At 57.2% G+C, this 14,310-nt stretch overlaps 1 protein-coding gene across 1 annotated transcript; it reads right to left on the bottom strand.

The window, feature by feature from the left end:
• Window positions 1-3,230: 3,230 nt before the first annotated feature.
• Window positions 3,231-10,479, bottom strand: Asphd2 (aspartate beta-hydroxylase domain containing 2). Its single transcript, XM_059249327.1, has 3 exons — window positions 9,465-10,479; window positions 5,209-5,322; window positions 3,231-4,741 (listed from the first exon to the last, which is right to left on the bottom strand). Exons 1-3 carry the CDS (start codon window positions 10,270-10,272, stop codon window positions 4,632-4,634), a joined length of 1,032 nt encoding a protein of 343 aa, XP_059105310.1. The 5' UTR covers window positions 10,273-10,479; the 3' UTR covers window positions 3,231-4,631.
• Window positions 10,480-14,310: the final 3,831 nt, after the last annotated feature.

A 14,310-nucleotide genomic window follows, 5' to 3' on the forward strand; every position in this document is an offset into this window, starting at 1 on the left:
GCCTGCATCCACCTTCCGCCCAGTACACACACCTCCCAGCCCTCAACTGCTGGCTTCTGCGAGGACAGTGGCAGGAGGATGGCACCTGCCTCCAGGCCTCTCTGTGAGGGGACAACTGTCTTGTGTTCTTCCCGGGTGTCGGTGAACCCTGGCAGGAGCCCAGAGCCTGCTTCGGAATTGCCGAGTGGCAGTCCCTCTCTGTCCTACCTTCCTACAGCCAGGCCCGGCATGCCACGGCAATGGCTCGGGGCTCTGGCCGGAGGCCTGTGGAGGCTGCTGGTGGCACCACATTGACCTCCCTCCCCAGCTGCCAAGCTGATGCCAGCTTCAGCATCCGGGCTCCCATTACAGCACCTATTATTACCAGGGACAGTGAGCGGCTGCCGTGTCCTGTGTCCCCCCCCCCCCCCCCCCCAGTTTGCTCAGTATCGTTGTCCTCAGGATGCTAGTTCCCCCAGGGCCTCAGGAAAAGGCCTTCTGGGAGGGTCCAGGACATCAGCTGTTTTGGGCCTCAGCACCAAGGCATGTCCACACCCTAGGAGATCTGCAGTGCATGGGCACCGGCAGGACACCCAGATCTGGACACTAGAGTCCCTGTGGTGTAGCTGTCCCCACACCCCAAGCTGCCTCTGGGTGACTACAGTGTAAATCACGGGAAACTATGTAATCTTTGCTGAGAAGCAATGACAAAGGGTGGGTGTCCCCAACACGGCTGCTGCCGTGGAACCTGGGGCCTCACACACGCTAGTTAGCTTCTACCACTGAGCTCCCTCCCTTATTATTTTTTAATGTGTTTGCCCTCTGGTGGTGTGGCTCAGTGGCAGAGCACCTGCCTCGAATCCCCCAGCGAGGGGCTGGGCTCGTGGCTCATGGTAGAACATCTCTCTAGAATCCCTCAGTGAGGTGCTAGGGGCGTGGCAGTGGCAGAGCACCTGCCTAGAATCCACTAGTAGGAAGGAGGTGGCTGAGGACAGAGTGACTGCCCAGGATCTTACCAATGGGGTATATCTCAGCAGGAGTCTGCCCAGTGTGCAGCAGCTCCGGGTTCCGTCCCCAGCAGTGCAGTGAGCCAACCTCAACACTCACTCTTACCATGAACTTGGGGTTGGCTCACATGGGAAGTGGGGTCAGGGAGGAAGGCAGAAGGGAGGTGACCAGAAGTCACCTGGGAAGGTGGCAGGAAGTGATCAGTCCAGTGCACCTCCAGCCACGGAGCCCTGCAATCTGCTTGAGCGTGCCCACGGCCATCTGTCAGCAGCTCTAATGTACATGGCCTCATTCTGTCCTGTTCCCATGTTCACAGCTGGTTAGCAGCCGTTGGCCGGGGAGGTAAATGTCGGGGAAGGCTGCTGGCAGTTGTGCCTGCGTTGGGGATCCTTGGAAAAGCATTGGCCCCTCGCCTATCTGCATCAACGTGCATGTGCGCCCCTCCCTGCACAGGCCCTCCCATCCGACATCACTGCCTGATCGAAAAGTCAGGCTAAGCTAACAATGCAAGTGAGAGACCCACCCCGTGGACGAGACTGAGTGGGCTGGGACTTCTTGGTGGCACAGCTCAAACTGGGCTCAAGAATCAGCGCGGCTTCTTGGCTCGTGGAACCGAACACTCAACAGGCAGGTTTGGCTCCAGGCAGAGTTGCCTGCGGATGCAGATGGACTCCACAGGTGGGGCCGGCTAGTCTCCTGTGGTTCATGGGCTTTCTCAGCTGTCTCCTTCTCTTTCATGGTCCCGGGGCGTAAGAACTTGTATCATGTGCCCAAACCTGAACCAACAGGATAGGACTTCAGGAGGCTGGTTGGTCAGGCCTGGGTCAGGGGTCCAACCTTCAAGTTCAGATTTGCCAGACCCGAAACTCACGGACTGATTGTGGGGTGCTAGTTTATTGCGGGACTCAGTGGTAGGGTGTTTGTATTGTTGAAGACCCTGGATCCATCCCAGCACAGCAAACACACACACAAAACTCGGTGCCCAGGATTCTGTTGTCAATCATTGCAAACTGGCTGTTGTAGAGACCAGGGTCAGGTGGCCCGTCCAGCATCACACAGAACATGGTTCAGACCTACCCACTGCTGATTCTCCTTGCTACGCAGAGCAGCGACCCTCAACCCCGGCTGTTCAAACCCCAACAGCAGTTAGGTCTGAACTATAGATGGGTCTGCATTCCACCCCAGAACAGAGAAGGCAGCTGCTGTGGGGTGGGGGTGAGGGGCACCGAAGACCTGCCTCGGCTGCATGCAACCAAGCACCCAGTTGTCACCACAGCACCCGCACAGCCCAGGAGAGGTGATGCACAGGAATGGTGAGGGTCTAAGGACCTGATGGCGACCTTAAGCTGATCAAGTAACTGGTGTGGTCTTGGCTGGAGAGGCACGAAGAGCTGGAAAGAGCAGAGAGTGGGGATTCCTTCCGTAGCAGGCCCTGGCTTGCTCCCCTTTCTCACCTCCAGCGGTCCTAGCGACACACAGAAATAGCCTCAGTGACTGCTTAGTTGGCGGTGCACGTGGCGGAAGGTGAAAAACATCTTGGCCCTGGGAAAGCCTCGCTCTTCCTTTCCTGGTGCAGCAGCTCCGTGTGGCTGCTGGCTGGCATCAGGCATGTGTGCCAATACCCTACAGTCAGGCTGCCCCCAAGGCACCTGGCTGCCACCACTGTGCCCTCTTAGAAGGGGACACGGGCCGTCCTCCTCTGCCCCTGCCTCTCGGGCATCTGTGGCTTTGCTATGCAGAGGGATCCCATGCCTGCCCAGCACCTGTTCATTCTGTGACAGGTCCTGTCTTTCAGGAAACCAACTGAGACTGCGAGAGGGGACTTGAGTTTCCATAAGTGGCAGGGGAGTGAACTCCAGGTGCTGAGCCTGAGTCCAGAAAATGCAAGAATTACAAATTCTTACCATACAAATATTGTCCATTTCACCATTCGAGCCGACTCAACGCCGCAGACACTGGCTGGTTCCTGTTCCCGCCCTCCCTCGATCGCATACGTAGTGCAGATGGAACCCAGAGCCTCAGGCGTGCTAGGCCAGCGCTTCACCCCGGGTCACAACCCTAGTACTCTCTGTTAGGACGACCATTTGGCCTCACCCACTGTTGACCGTGGCCTCAGCCATTGGTGCCGATTCAGAAACCAAGAGTCACCCTGCCACGCCAGCCCGTCACTTCTGGCTGCCCAGGCCCTGCCTTCTCTCACAAGCTACATGACCACATCACTTGTCAGCAAGCTCTTTATTTACTTCCTGTTCCCCAGCCATGTCCTCGGTGTGTGGTGGGGGCAGCTGGGATACGTGGAAATCGTGCACTTTGTAGGTCTCTGCTGAGACCCCGAGTGCAGCAGCTCCGGAGCCCGGTAGTTCCCTTCCCGACTCTGAGCACAGAAATGTTCTAGGTGTGTTTCCCTCCCATTGTGGACTGACTTCATCCAATTACCTTCTAGAGGTGTCAGGTTTTCATTTGGACCTAACACTGGACCTGGACCAGCATTACATAAGGCAAGTTGCCCATTGTGTCCTGCTCTGGACAATGCCCATGGGCCACTACTCCCAAAGTGTCCTGAGAATGGCTGGCTGATTACATTCTCACATCTAGCTGGGCCTCCGGCTAGCCTTCACTTTGGGAAGAGAACTGTGTGTTTTCTCTGGAGACCAAAGGCCAGTGGCATGTCTGTGGCTCCAGGGGTCTGTAGCTCTCTTCAGCGTCCTCAGGCCCACATGGGCTTGAGTCACTGTTTTGACCAACATGGGGCTGACTCTTCGCTGTCTCCGAGTCTAGGATTTGAACATTTAAATACACATAAATAAATGCCAACTCTAGGGCAACAGACTCCAAAGCATGATGGACACTCTGGTCACATGGTTGGTGGCAGAGGTTCAGCCTGGCATGATTCTGGCCAATCTCGGTGGACTCCCAACCACAACAGCAGCATGTGTCAGGCCTGGCTTGGCAGTAGGCTTCGGTAGGCAGTGAGCTAAGTGTATCCCTGTTCTGTGCTGACCTGGGCGCCCTCACTGGTCATCAGCTCTGTAGGAAGCTGTGGTTAAAACAAAGGCCCTGGTCACAAGCTACCAGGACTCTGACAGACTTTGTGTGACAGCAATAATGACAGATTCCCCGGGCCCCGACCTACGCACCACCCTGATGGTGTTTGGCAAGGCCCTAATGAAGCCGACCAGGTGTGCGGGCTGCAGGCCAGCTCCTGCTCTGGGACAGTGAAGGGTCCTCCGAACCCCAACATCAGAGGTCAAGCTGTCGGGCCCGATGGCTTGCGGTCTGTGCTGCTTTGATTTTTCCTCTTGAGACAGCTACAGAGTTTGAGATGATTACATTCAGACAAGTGGCCATTTGGTTACTCTATTCCGGGACACGGAGAAGGAGACACCAGGTAGCAAAGTCACAGACTTGAGGGACACGGAGTCTCTGGTCACAGCCAAAGGGACACACTAGTAGGCCAGAAGTCCCAGCAAATAACTGGAAGGGAAAAGAAACCTAGGAAGTTCCCAGTAACCAAAGGAAAGAGGGCTCCCACCGTGGCAGGAAGCCACTCAAGCGTCCAGTGTGGATCAGGGCAGGGACTGAGCTGTCCCCACAGCCCACCTGGGTCCCACTCAGCCTGGCTCCAGCCCAGGCAACGTCCTCACTCATCGTCCTGGAGCAAAGATGAAGTCCAGGGCCTGCCGCTCGGCAGCTGCCACGTTGGGGTGCCAGAGATCCACCATGAAGACCACCCGTGGGCCGTCCTCTGCGGAACCTGGGGAGGAGGAGCGTAAGGGGGGTCAGGCTGGCCTTGGCACACTCAGTGTGGCCTGAGCTGTAGGACCAGCGGGCACGGGAAGACCTCCCTTTCCCAGATGGAGAATGTTCGTGCGGTCTCTCCCATGCCTGCGAGGAAGGTGGATGAAAAAGGGTAAAAGCGGGGGAAACCGGGCAGGACAGTAGGGCTGTCACTGTGGACACAGTCAGACACAGAGTGTCTGACACTGAGAGTGAACCTGAAGGTGACGATAGCCTCTAGGTCATGATAGCTGGTTAGAGTTGGCTTGTCACCTGTGACACCAGCTTACCCATGTGGAGAGATTACATTGGAGGGTGAAGCAGGGGAGGGGGCTTAGGAATTCCTGGTCAGTTTTGTCTGGCACCTGGAAAACTTCTCTTGAAAGAAGTCCGATAACCATAAAAAGCAAGCAGTGGGCAAGCTCTGGGGGAGGTGGCGCCCACCTTCATGGAATGCAGTGTGCAGGAAGGAATCATCGAAGAGCAGGCAGCGGCCTTCCGCCCAGCACTGGGGCTCACCCCCCACCACCAGCTCACAGCCATTGGGAGTCTTCAGACCTTGGGGAGAAACACAGGATTGAGAATGAAGGTGCCCAGGGGTCAAGGCTGCTGGAAGGTGGAGCCGGGCTGCTCCGGGGAGCGCTCGAAAGCCTCAGGCCTTCCACACCCTCCCCTGGAGTCCACACTGTGGGCTGTCTGTGACCCACGATTCAGAGACCGAGACCACCCTGAGAGGATGGTGTTGGGGGTCTTTGGGGACCAGGTCACGAATGGGATCTGTACTGTAAAACGGACCTTTCTACCACATGAGGTCACGGCAAGAGGGGGCCATGCCCACTGCCCTGGCGAGTCTTACGTCCACTTGGCACACAAACTAGAGTCATCTGAAAGGAGGGCGCCTCAGCTGAAAAGACGCCTCCATAAGATCTGACTGTAAGGCATTTTCTTAATTAGTGACTGACGGGGGAGGGTCCAGCCCACGGTGGGTGGGTCCAGCCCACGGTGGGTGGGTCCATCCCTGGGCTGGTGGCCCTGGGTTCTATAAGAAAGCAGGCTGAGCAAGCCATGGGGAGCAAGCCAGTAAGCAGCACCCCTCCATGGCCTCTGCATCAGCTCCTGCCTCCAGGTTCCTGCCCTGCTTGAGTTCCTGTCCTGACTTCCTCCAGTGATGGACTGTGATCTGGAAGTGTAAGCCAAATTAACCCTTTCCTCCTCAGTTTGTTTTTGGTCTAGGTGTTTCATCACACAGCAAACAGGAACTCTGACCAAGACACCCACCTGGCAACCAGAGCAGCCTTGGTCTCACAGAGCTCCACCTCGGGCCTCCAGCCTCAGAACCATGAGGAGTACACCTCTGGGCTGTTGGTTTGTTGTTCAGGCAGGGTCTCACTGTGTTGCCCAGGCTGGCCTTGAACTCTCAATTCTCCTACCTCAGCCTCCTGAGAACAGGCACCACCACCCGGCTGTTTTTTTTGTTTGTTTGTTTGTTTTTTGTTTTTTTAAATTTAAAACTTTGTATGATTATTGTGTGGGGTGTGCTTGACACCACATGTGTGTGGGCATTAAAGGGACAATTTCCAGAAGCGGTTCTGACTTTCCACTGTGGGTTCCAGGGATCCAAGTCAGGTCATCAGGCTTGTAGGGCAAGCGCCTCCACCCACTCCCACTGAGCCATATCCCCAGCCCTTTTCTGTTTTCTGAAAGCCATCCAGCAATGTGGAACTTGCCCTCACAGCCCAATAGATAGGTCAGTCTTCCACCTAGGTCCTCAGCAAAGCTCCTCCTTTGCCAGTTTCATCTGGTCTGGGTCCTGGACTCTGGCTTACATCAGTAGCTTGAGGGTCTCATGACCTCAAGAATTCCTGATGTCTAGTACTGGGACCCATGGGAATCCAGGGATGCTGAGTTCAAACCAGCTTCATCCATGCACAGCCAGCCGACAGCAGGGCCTCTTCAGAAGACGTTTTCCTGCTGTACCCAGGGATATCAAGGACCCATTACCTCCTACAAGTCACTAGCTGGCCTGAGAAGGGAATGAGAGGTGTGCACATTACACATACACACACACACACACACAACCTACCTGGTACACGCCCCGTATCAGATGTTAACACAGGAATCCAAACCTAGTGTCCTCCTCCCAGCCTGCCTACTCCACACCCCTGGATCCCCGCGACATCAATCTCTGAGGCCTTCCCCTACTCTGCATTCCAAAGCTTCGGATCAGCATGGTAGCTGAGGGCACACTTCAGGGGTTCAGCACTGGCCCAGCATGCCTGAGACTCGGGTTCATCCCAGTACCGCGTAAATCAAAAGCTCCCACAAAGCAAGACCTTTCAAAAGAAAAACCTCATTTCCATGGCCGACAGTTCCGAGCCCCAGCCAGGCCCCAAGTCAGCCACTGGCTCCCACCTGATCTACCTCAGCCTTCCTGCTCTGTTTGCAGCCTAGCTCCCTTCGTGGATTCTTGCCAGAGGTTTATTAACCAAAGCCACTGTGTGGATCAAAGCCTACCTGGTAATAGTGATGGACTCTGACTGCCAGGAACTTCAAATGCACAAGCTACTTACTTTTCCTCAAATAGCCCCGAAGGCAAGAGTTGAGCTCCCCTCCTCCCCCGGGGTTCAAAGAGGAAGCTTGGCTTCCAGGGCCTGACAGTGGGGGATGAGTGAGGACCTGAGTCCAGAACTGCTGGCCTCCAGTGCCCCAGGGTCACTGTTCCCTGGGGAAGAGGCCGTGCCTTACAGAGCATTGCGTAGTCATGAGCGCCACTACCGCGCTCCAGAGAGACTGCCAGGCACTATGCCAAACGGCCACTTAGTGAGTTGTGTCCCCAAACTTCTCCACAGCACTGGTGCTATGTGTCCACTTTGCAGGGAGGCCGTGAGGTCTACAGACCTGGACTCTGTCCAGCCCCACAGCTGCTCACGGATCCAGACGCCAGCTTCAAGCTTCCGCCCTGTCCCACCCGCCTGTCAAAACCCCATCCACAGCAACCCTCTGACAATAGTACTTCTGCTTCTCAGCACAGACATCTTCAGTCCAAACCGTACCTTACCCAGAATCCTCACCCAGAGAGCAGAGGGAAGGAACAGAGCTGCTGGGGCGAGAGGGGGTGGGTGGGGGGCCTAGCAACTGGCACAGGCTCCCTGCAAAGCACATTAGCGAACCCCACCACAAGCCTGCTCAGGACGCGCATCCCCCGCTTCCCCCATCCCCTGCAGGCAGCCAGCACCGCCTCTTACAGCTGCCACCCAGCTCCGCAGGCTCTGCCCTGGCATGTTCCACCAGCAAGGCCTGTCCCCATTCACCAGGAAGAAGGTACCACATAGTTTCGAAGCCTGCCTCCATGCACCTCATTTTGCACCTAGCTCTGGCGACCACTCTGAGACACACCTCATCTGACTGGATCCCCAAGGGAGAGCTGCTCCCTCGCTTTCTATGGAAGCTCAGAGGAGGCAAGCAGCTGGCCCAAGGAAGCACCGCTAACTCATAGGTGGGCTAGATAAAAAGGCAGCTTAGTTTGACACTCAATTTGCACGCCACACACACAGCGCACAAGATTCCTAGGCCTTGAATAAAGTGACCAGAATACTGGGCACCATTTATCCGTGGTGACTCTCACATTCTCCCGGGCACCATCGGGGACCTCCGTCATCGTCAGAACTCCCGTGGGTTCTGTGTCAGCCACCACAGAGCACAGCAGCCTCCAGCCAGCCATACCTGGACACACAAACTTAAATGAAAACTTCTGGTCAGCTGTTCCACTGACCACAGCCCACGCCCTCAGCAGCCACACGTGGCCAGCAGCTCACGTAATGGACAGAAAAGATGGAGGACACGGTTACCACCCTCTCCTCCAAGAGTTCTTCCAGGCGGAGCTTTTCCTGCCAGACACTAGATTTAAGTGGGTGTGTGGCCTGGCGGCAGAGAGCATGCCTGAGTGCCTGGGTTCCATCTCCAGCGCCGTGAGAGAATGAATGAAAGTTTGAGAGGATAAGATGAAATGAGGTTGACATTCTGCCATTACAGTTGTTTACGGACCACCACCAAGGAAAGGTTTTCTAAGGCCGGGGATATGGCTCAAGTTTTGTAAACCGCTTATGGTACAACATGAGGACCTGAGTTGGAGCTTCAGCATGTGAACCAGCTAGGCACTGTGGGACACTCTTTTTGTTTTTGGTTTTTCAAGACAAGGTTTCTCTGTGTAGCTTTGGTGCCTGTCCTGGAACTCACTATGTAGACCAGGCTGGCCTCGAACTCACAGAGATCCACCTGGCTCTGTCTCCCAAGTGCTGGGATTAAAGGTGTGTGCCACCACTGCCCGGCTCCTATGGCACACTCTTATAGTCACAGGGCTGGTGAGTCAGAGACAGGAAGACAGACACCCTCTCTCCCCTGGGGCTTGAGGCCAGCTAGCCTAACCTAGCCAGTGAGCCCTAGGTCACAGAGAGATCCTGTAAAAACAAGGTAGATAGCTCCTGAGAAATAAGACTCAATGCTGACCCCTGGCCTCAGCACGCACATGCATACAAGTACAGGCTAGCCCTTCAAGCCTCGACCCTTCTGCCTCAGCCTCCTGAGTGTTTGGACTGCAGGTATGTGCCACTGACTGCATCCAACTGAATTGTCTGTATTTGACCAAAGCACTCAGGAGGCAAAGGCGCCTTGCATGCTGGGGCTCCGCCCCCTCCACGTACCTAGGTGGCACCGGATGCGGATGTTGGTGGGTCCATAGTGCTCCGTGATCACAGTCCCAGGACTCAGCACCGAGATGCAGGCGTTCCCGAAAACATTGTTTCCAATACAGGTCCGGAGGCTGCCGAGCAAGCGGTACGTCCGTGGGCACTTCCTGCAGTTCCTGGGGACACAAACGCCCTGGTTGACAAAGTCAAAGGTGAACCACTCCCCGCTGGGGGTGCTGTTCACTTTCCACCCCTGCGGGAGGCTGCAGTTGGAGAAGGCCTTGTAGAGTGTCTCGAACTCGCAGAGGATGGCCTGGAAGTTCCGCTCCAATAGCTCCACGTCATGCTTCTGGGCGTCCCGGGAGAAGTAGGGCGTAGTGGGGAGATCAGGCAGGAAGAAGACCTCGGGCTTCTGGATGGAGGGCTGGCTGCTGAGGTAACGGCCCTGCTCCCGGATGCCCTTGTGGATGCGGCCCATGCCGGACCATGAGTACCGTTTGGCGTACTCCTGCAGGTTGTGGTAAAGCTTCTGGTTGAGGCCATCGTGGTGCGTGCAGCGCACGCACTCGGGTGACTGGCAGTACGTGGACCCGTTCTGCAGCCCGTTGGCGTCCACTCCCTGCAGGAGGGAGTTGACGGACACATGGGGTCGAGGCTGCTCTCGGCCCACATGGTAACAGTACCACACAAACATGACCAGCAGGCAGGCCACGGTGACGACAGCTGTGCTGTCACAGTCCCGCACGGACTGGATGCCAGTGGCAATACAGTCCCTCAGGCCATCCAGAGACCAGCTCCAGGCCACCAGCCACTCCAGCCACATCTTGAGGGACTCAGTACGTGGAGTGAAGCTGGCTCAGATGATCAGTCCTCTGGGGGTCGCCGGGGCACCCACAGCACGCAGGTTAGCAGACGGTGGAAGGAGCGGCTGGAGCAGGGGAAGGCATGGCTGCCACTGTCCCTCAGTTCCTGCCAAGGGCGCCATCGATGAACAGTGAGGCCTGCCAATGGGGCCCACCAGGAAAAGTCACTGAAGTTGGGCGCAGGGCGCTGCCTTATATCCCATTGGCAAATGCAGCCAGTCGCTGGGAAAGGATTTTCATGATGTCCAAACCTGAAAACAGCACCATGAAAAGTTATGACTAGAAAAGTCCTAAACAGCAACCGTCTCCGGAGAATGGAGATGCATCATCAGAACAGCCGAGGGCTGCTGTCAGAATGGCATTCTCCCTTCTCTCCTCAAGCACGCTGTAAATCAGGCTAATATGACGCCGGGAAAGGAAGTGGGTGCCCTGGAGCGGCCTCTGTGGCAGATACACCTCTTTGTGCCACTCAGCTGGAAGCTGACCTCACCCACAGGATTACAAAAGGGAAAGCAGGAGCCTTCCAAGTCCCTGACTCAGTTTCTCCACCTCTGACAGCGGTGATACTGCTTTGGGGAGGTGGAGTCCACATCACTGTAAACCACGATGCAAGCCCAACTGTGCCTCCCAAGTCTCTAGAACCCGCAGTGTCCTCCGGTTTCTCTGAAACGCTCTGTCCACCCCACCGCCAGGTCCTCCTGAAAGCCCTCCATCACCTGGAGGAACTCATCTGGGAGCATGTCAGTGCTCTACCCCCCCTCCTGCCCTAGGGGAGAATGACAGCGAAACTGTGTCTCCCGCGGCCTGGACCAGCGAGGCCTGGGAGGTCCGCAGCACAGCGGAGAGAGTTACACACCCAAGCTAGACATGGCCTGGACCAGGTGTGGCCACCAGCCGTGTACAGGGCATTCCCCCTCTCTCAGCCTCAGTGTTTTCATCCATCCGCTGGCTGGGGATAACATCACGGTAAGCCCTCCATGTGCGATTGGCCGGCAAACCAAACGTAGGGGGTGTCCCAAGACTCCCACCCCAAGCAGAAGGCAAAGGCCGAAATACCCCGACTCGGAGTGATGTCCACTCCTGGACTCAAGGAAAACCTTGGGTGTTCATTCACCACCTACTGGCACCACCCCGGTGTCAGCTGAATAAAGAATCACTTGACTATAATGTTTAGGAAGTAAAAAACACACATACTGAATATTCATGGGGACTCATGCTTCTAGGAAAAGAACAGGAATGGAGAGATGAGAAGCCAGTTTCTTCTCAAGATGCAGAGCCTGGGTGTTAAGCTCCTTCACCCGCCCCTCCTCCATGGGTGATACCATCGCTCCGCTGTTTCCACTTTAGGAAAAGGGAAAAGGCCCTAGAAAGGCATCTTCTCTGCACTTGCTCTTCAAGACAGTCCAAGGTTCCCGAAATTCCGTGTGAGACTCTCACCCAGGTGAGGAAACACATTTCTTCCCTAACCAAAACTCTAAACTGCCTCCAGCAGCCAGGTTTCCTCGGATGCCCTGAGACTGAGTTGGTGGCAGTCCCTGGCCTGAGAAACTGAGTTCCCACCAACCTGCTCCTGTCAAAATGCAGATTAAAAAAAAAGAAGAAGAAAAAGAAAAAGAAAAAGAAAAAACCCGGGTAGGTGGCTAAGGGAGCTCTCCAGGGGCCGTGAGCCCTTCCCGGCGTCAAAACAGCCTCCTTCTGGACAGAGCAGACAGGAGTCCTCCCCAAGACAGAACTGTAGAAGATTCAGCAAGGAGAGACCCTCACCTCTTCACGGGATCAAATCCAGCACTAAGAAAGTGAACTGGGACCTGCCAGTCACTTAGAGCCCCGAGAGGCTGGCTGCCCCTACCACCAGGGAGGGATGTGCAAGCCCAGAGCCGACAAGAAAACAACTCTGGGTTTGGTAGAGTGAGTGGCAGCAGGAGGTTGGATGGATGCACACTTCTGGCTCCCTTCACACATCCGTTCCCATCAGGGATGGGCATCATGCAGCCCTGCCCCTCAGATCTCAAAGATCAGCGGGCTCCGGGGGAATAAAGGCCAAATTCAAGTCCAATCAAAAGATAACTTCTAACACGAGGAATGCCTGGGGAGACAGTCTCCATTTGACCCAGTTAACCCGGGTCAGATGACCAGCTCAGGAGGCTTTCTGATGCTAAAGAGCCCGGGTCACCCTGAGGTGAAGCCAGGAGACCCCGGAAGCCCCCCGCAAGGCACAGCACAGCCCGAAAGGATAGGGCTGGCTGTGTGATGCTTGCGATCCTCTCTACCAGGGAGCTAGAGAGCCGTCCTGAAACAAGCCCTCCCTCTCCTCCAGGGACCTTCCCTCCTCACAGTCTCCCAGTGTCACAGGCCCTGGAGAGAGTACGACAGGAGAGAGGTCAGAGAGATGCCTTAACGCAGGTGGTGATGCCAGTAGCCAGGGGATGAGATGGTGAGGCGAAGGCTACCTGGAAAAGTGGGAAGGAGGTCCAGGGCGCGTGACAATTCATGGGACAGGGAGGTGGGTCCAAGTGGGCGATGCTGAGGAGGAATGGGGGACCAGGAGAAGAGGCGGTGGAGGAGGGGAAAGGGAGGAGGAGGAGGAGGAGGAGGAGGAGGGGGAGGAGAGGAGGCGGGGGTGATGCTGCGCGGCGCCATCCAGCCCGAGCGGCACTCAGCACGCAGCCGGTGCTAGGCGACCGCGGGCCCTGGGCCGGCCCCGGGGATGCAGGCGCGGGAGCCCAGAGCATCGTCCTCCGCAGCCCCGGCAGTCCCGGGAGACGCCGCTTACCTGCGCGGGCGGCTGCGGGGGACCCGGGCGACGCCACTGCCCCAGGGACGCGGCCACCCCCTGCCGCGCCCGCAGCAGCCGCCCGGCCCGAGCCGCGAGCCCCGCCGAGCCGGTGCCGCCCGCGCCGCGCTCCGCGGCCCCGAGGACCACAACTCCCACAATGCCGCGCGCGCCTGTAGGCGGGGAGGGGGCGGCGGGGCGGGGCGGGGCGGGACCCCCGGCGCGTGCACCTGCCGCGCGTGTCCCGGGGTGGGGTGGGGGGCTCCGCGCGCGTCCCGCCCCCCTCCACCTCCATCCCCCCTCCCCCCCCCCGCCGCGCGCCAAGTTGCGCGCCTCGGGCTCTGGGTCTTCGTGTTTCCACCGCCCTGGGTCCAGCTGGGTCCTTCCTCCCGCATCCCCCTCCGCGCGGTCCTCCCTCCCGCATCTCTTCCCCTCGGCGTCCTTCCCCTTGCCCCTCTTGCCTGTGATGGATCCCACACGCGCGCGCGCGCGCGCGCGCGCGCACACACACACACACACACACACACACACACACACACACACACACACACACTTTTGAGGCCCTGCGGACACGTGGGATGAAATTGCAAATGGAACAGCCTGGAAGATCCGCGGCTCCGTGCCCCGCCTGGGCGCTGCCGTCTGGAGCTGTTGCAGACCTGGCGCCTGCCCACAGGGAGGCCCAGTCTAGCCAGCAGCGGCCGGTCCTGCCCAGCTCACAGGAGGGAAAGGGGCGACTGAGCCGGGCCTGGGGACACCGCGCTGCGAGCACCCGGGGAAGCGTGGGCTCCGAGGAACAGTGCATGGGCGTTCTGGGAGCGTGGGGTGGGATGCCAGCCCACGGCCCATCTGTGTCTGTCCTCGAACCTACTGCTTCCAGTCCCAGCATGCATCTCTGTCATGGCCTAGAATCCTCATTTTTGTTCAGGGTCCATCTCCCGGGCCTGTCCCAGAACCCCCTGGCCCTTCACCTAAGCTCGAACTTTTACTGTTGGTGGCCGAGAACCCTCCTCCCTCACCCAGAACCTCAGTTTCCTGGCTCAGAGCCCACTCCTCGTGTCCTGGAGTCCCCGCCTCTATCACTTAAGCCCTTGTCACAACTCCAGAAGTAGACAAACATTTTTTTTCCTTTTTTTAAAAATTTTAATACAATAACCCAGCCTGCGCCCATTGATATACTAGGTTCTTCCATATGGCTGCGACCGAAACATCTGACAGAAACCGC

Source organism: Peromyscus eremicus, chromosome 23 (genome assembly GCF_949786415.1).
Source record: "Peromyscus eremicus chromosome 23, PerEre_H2_v1, whole genome shotgun sequence".
Classification (NCBI taxonomy): Eukaryota; Metazoa; Chordata; class Mammalia; order Rodentia; family Cricetidae; genus Peromyscus; species Peromyscus eremicus.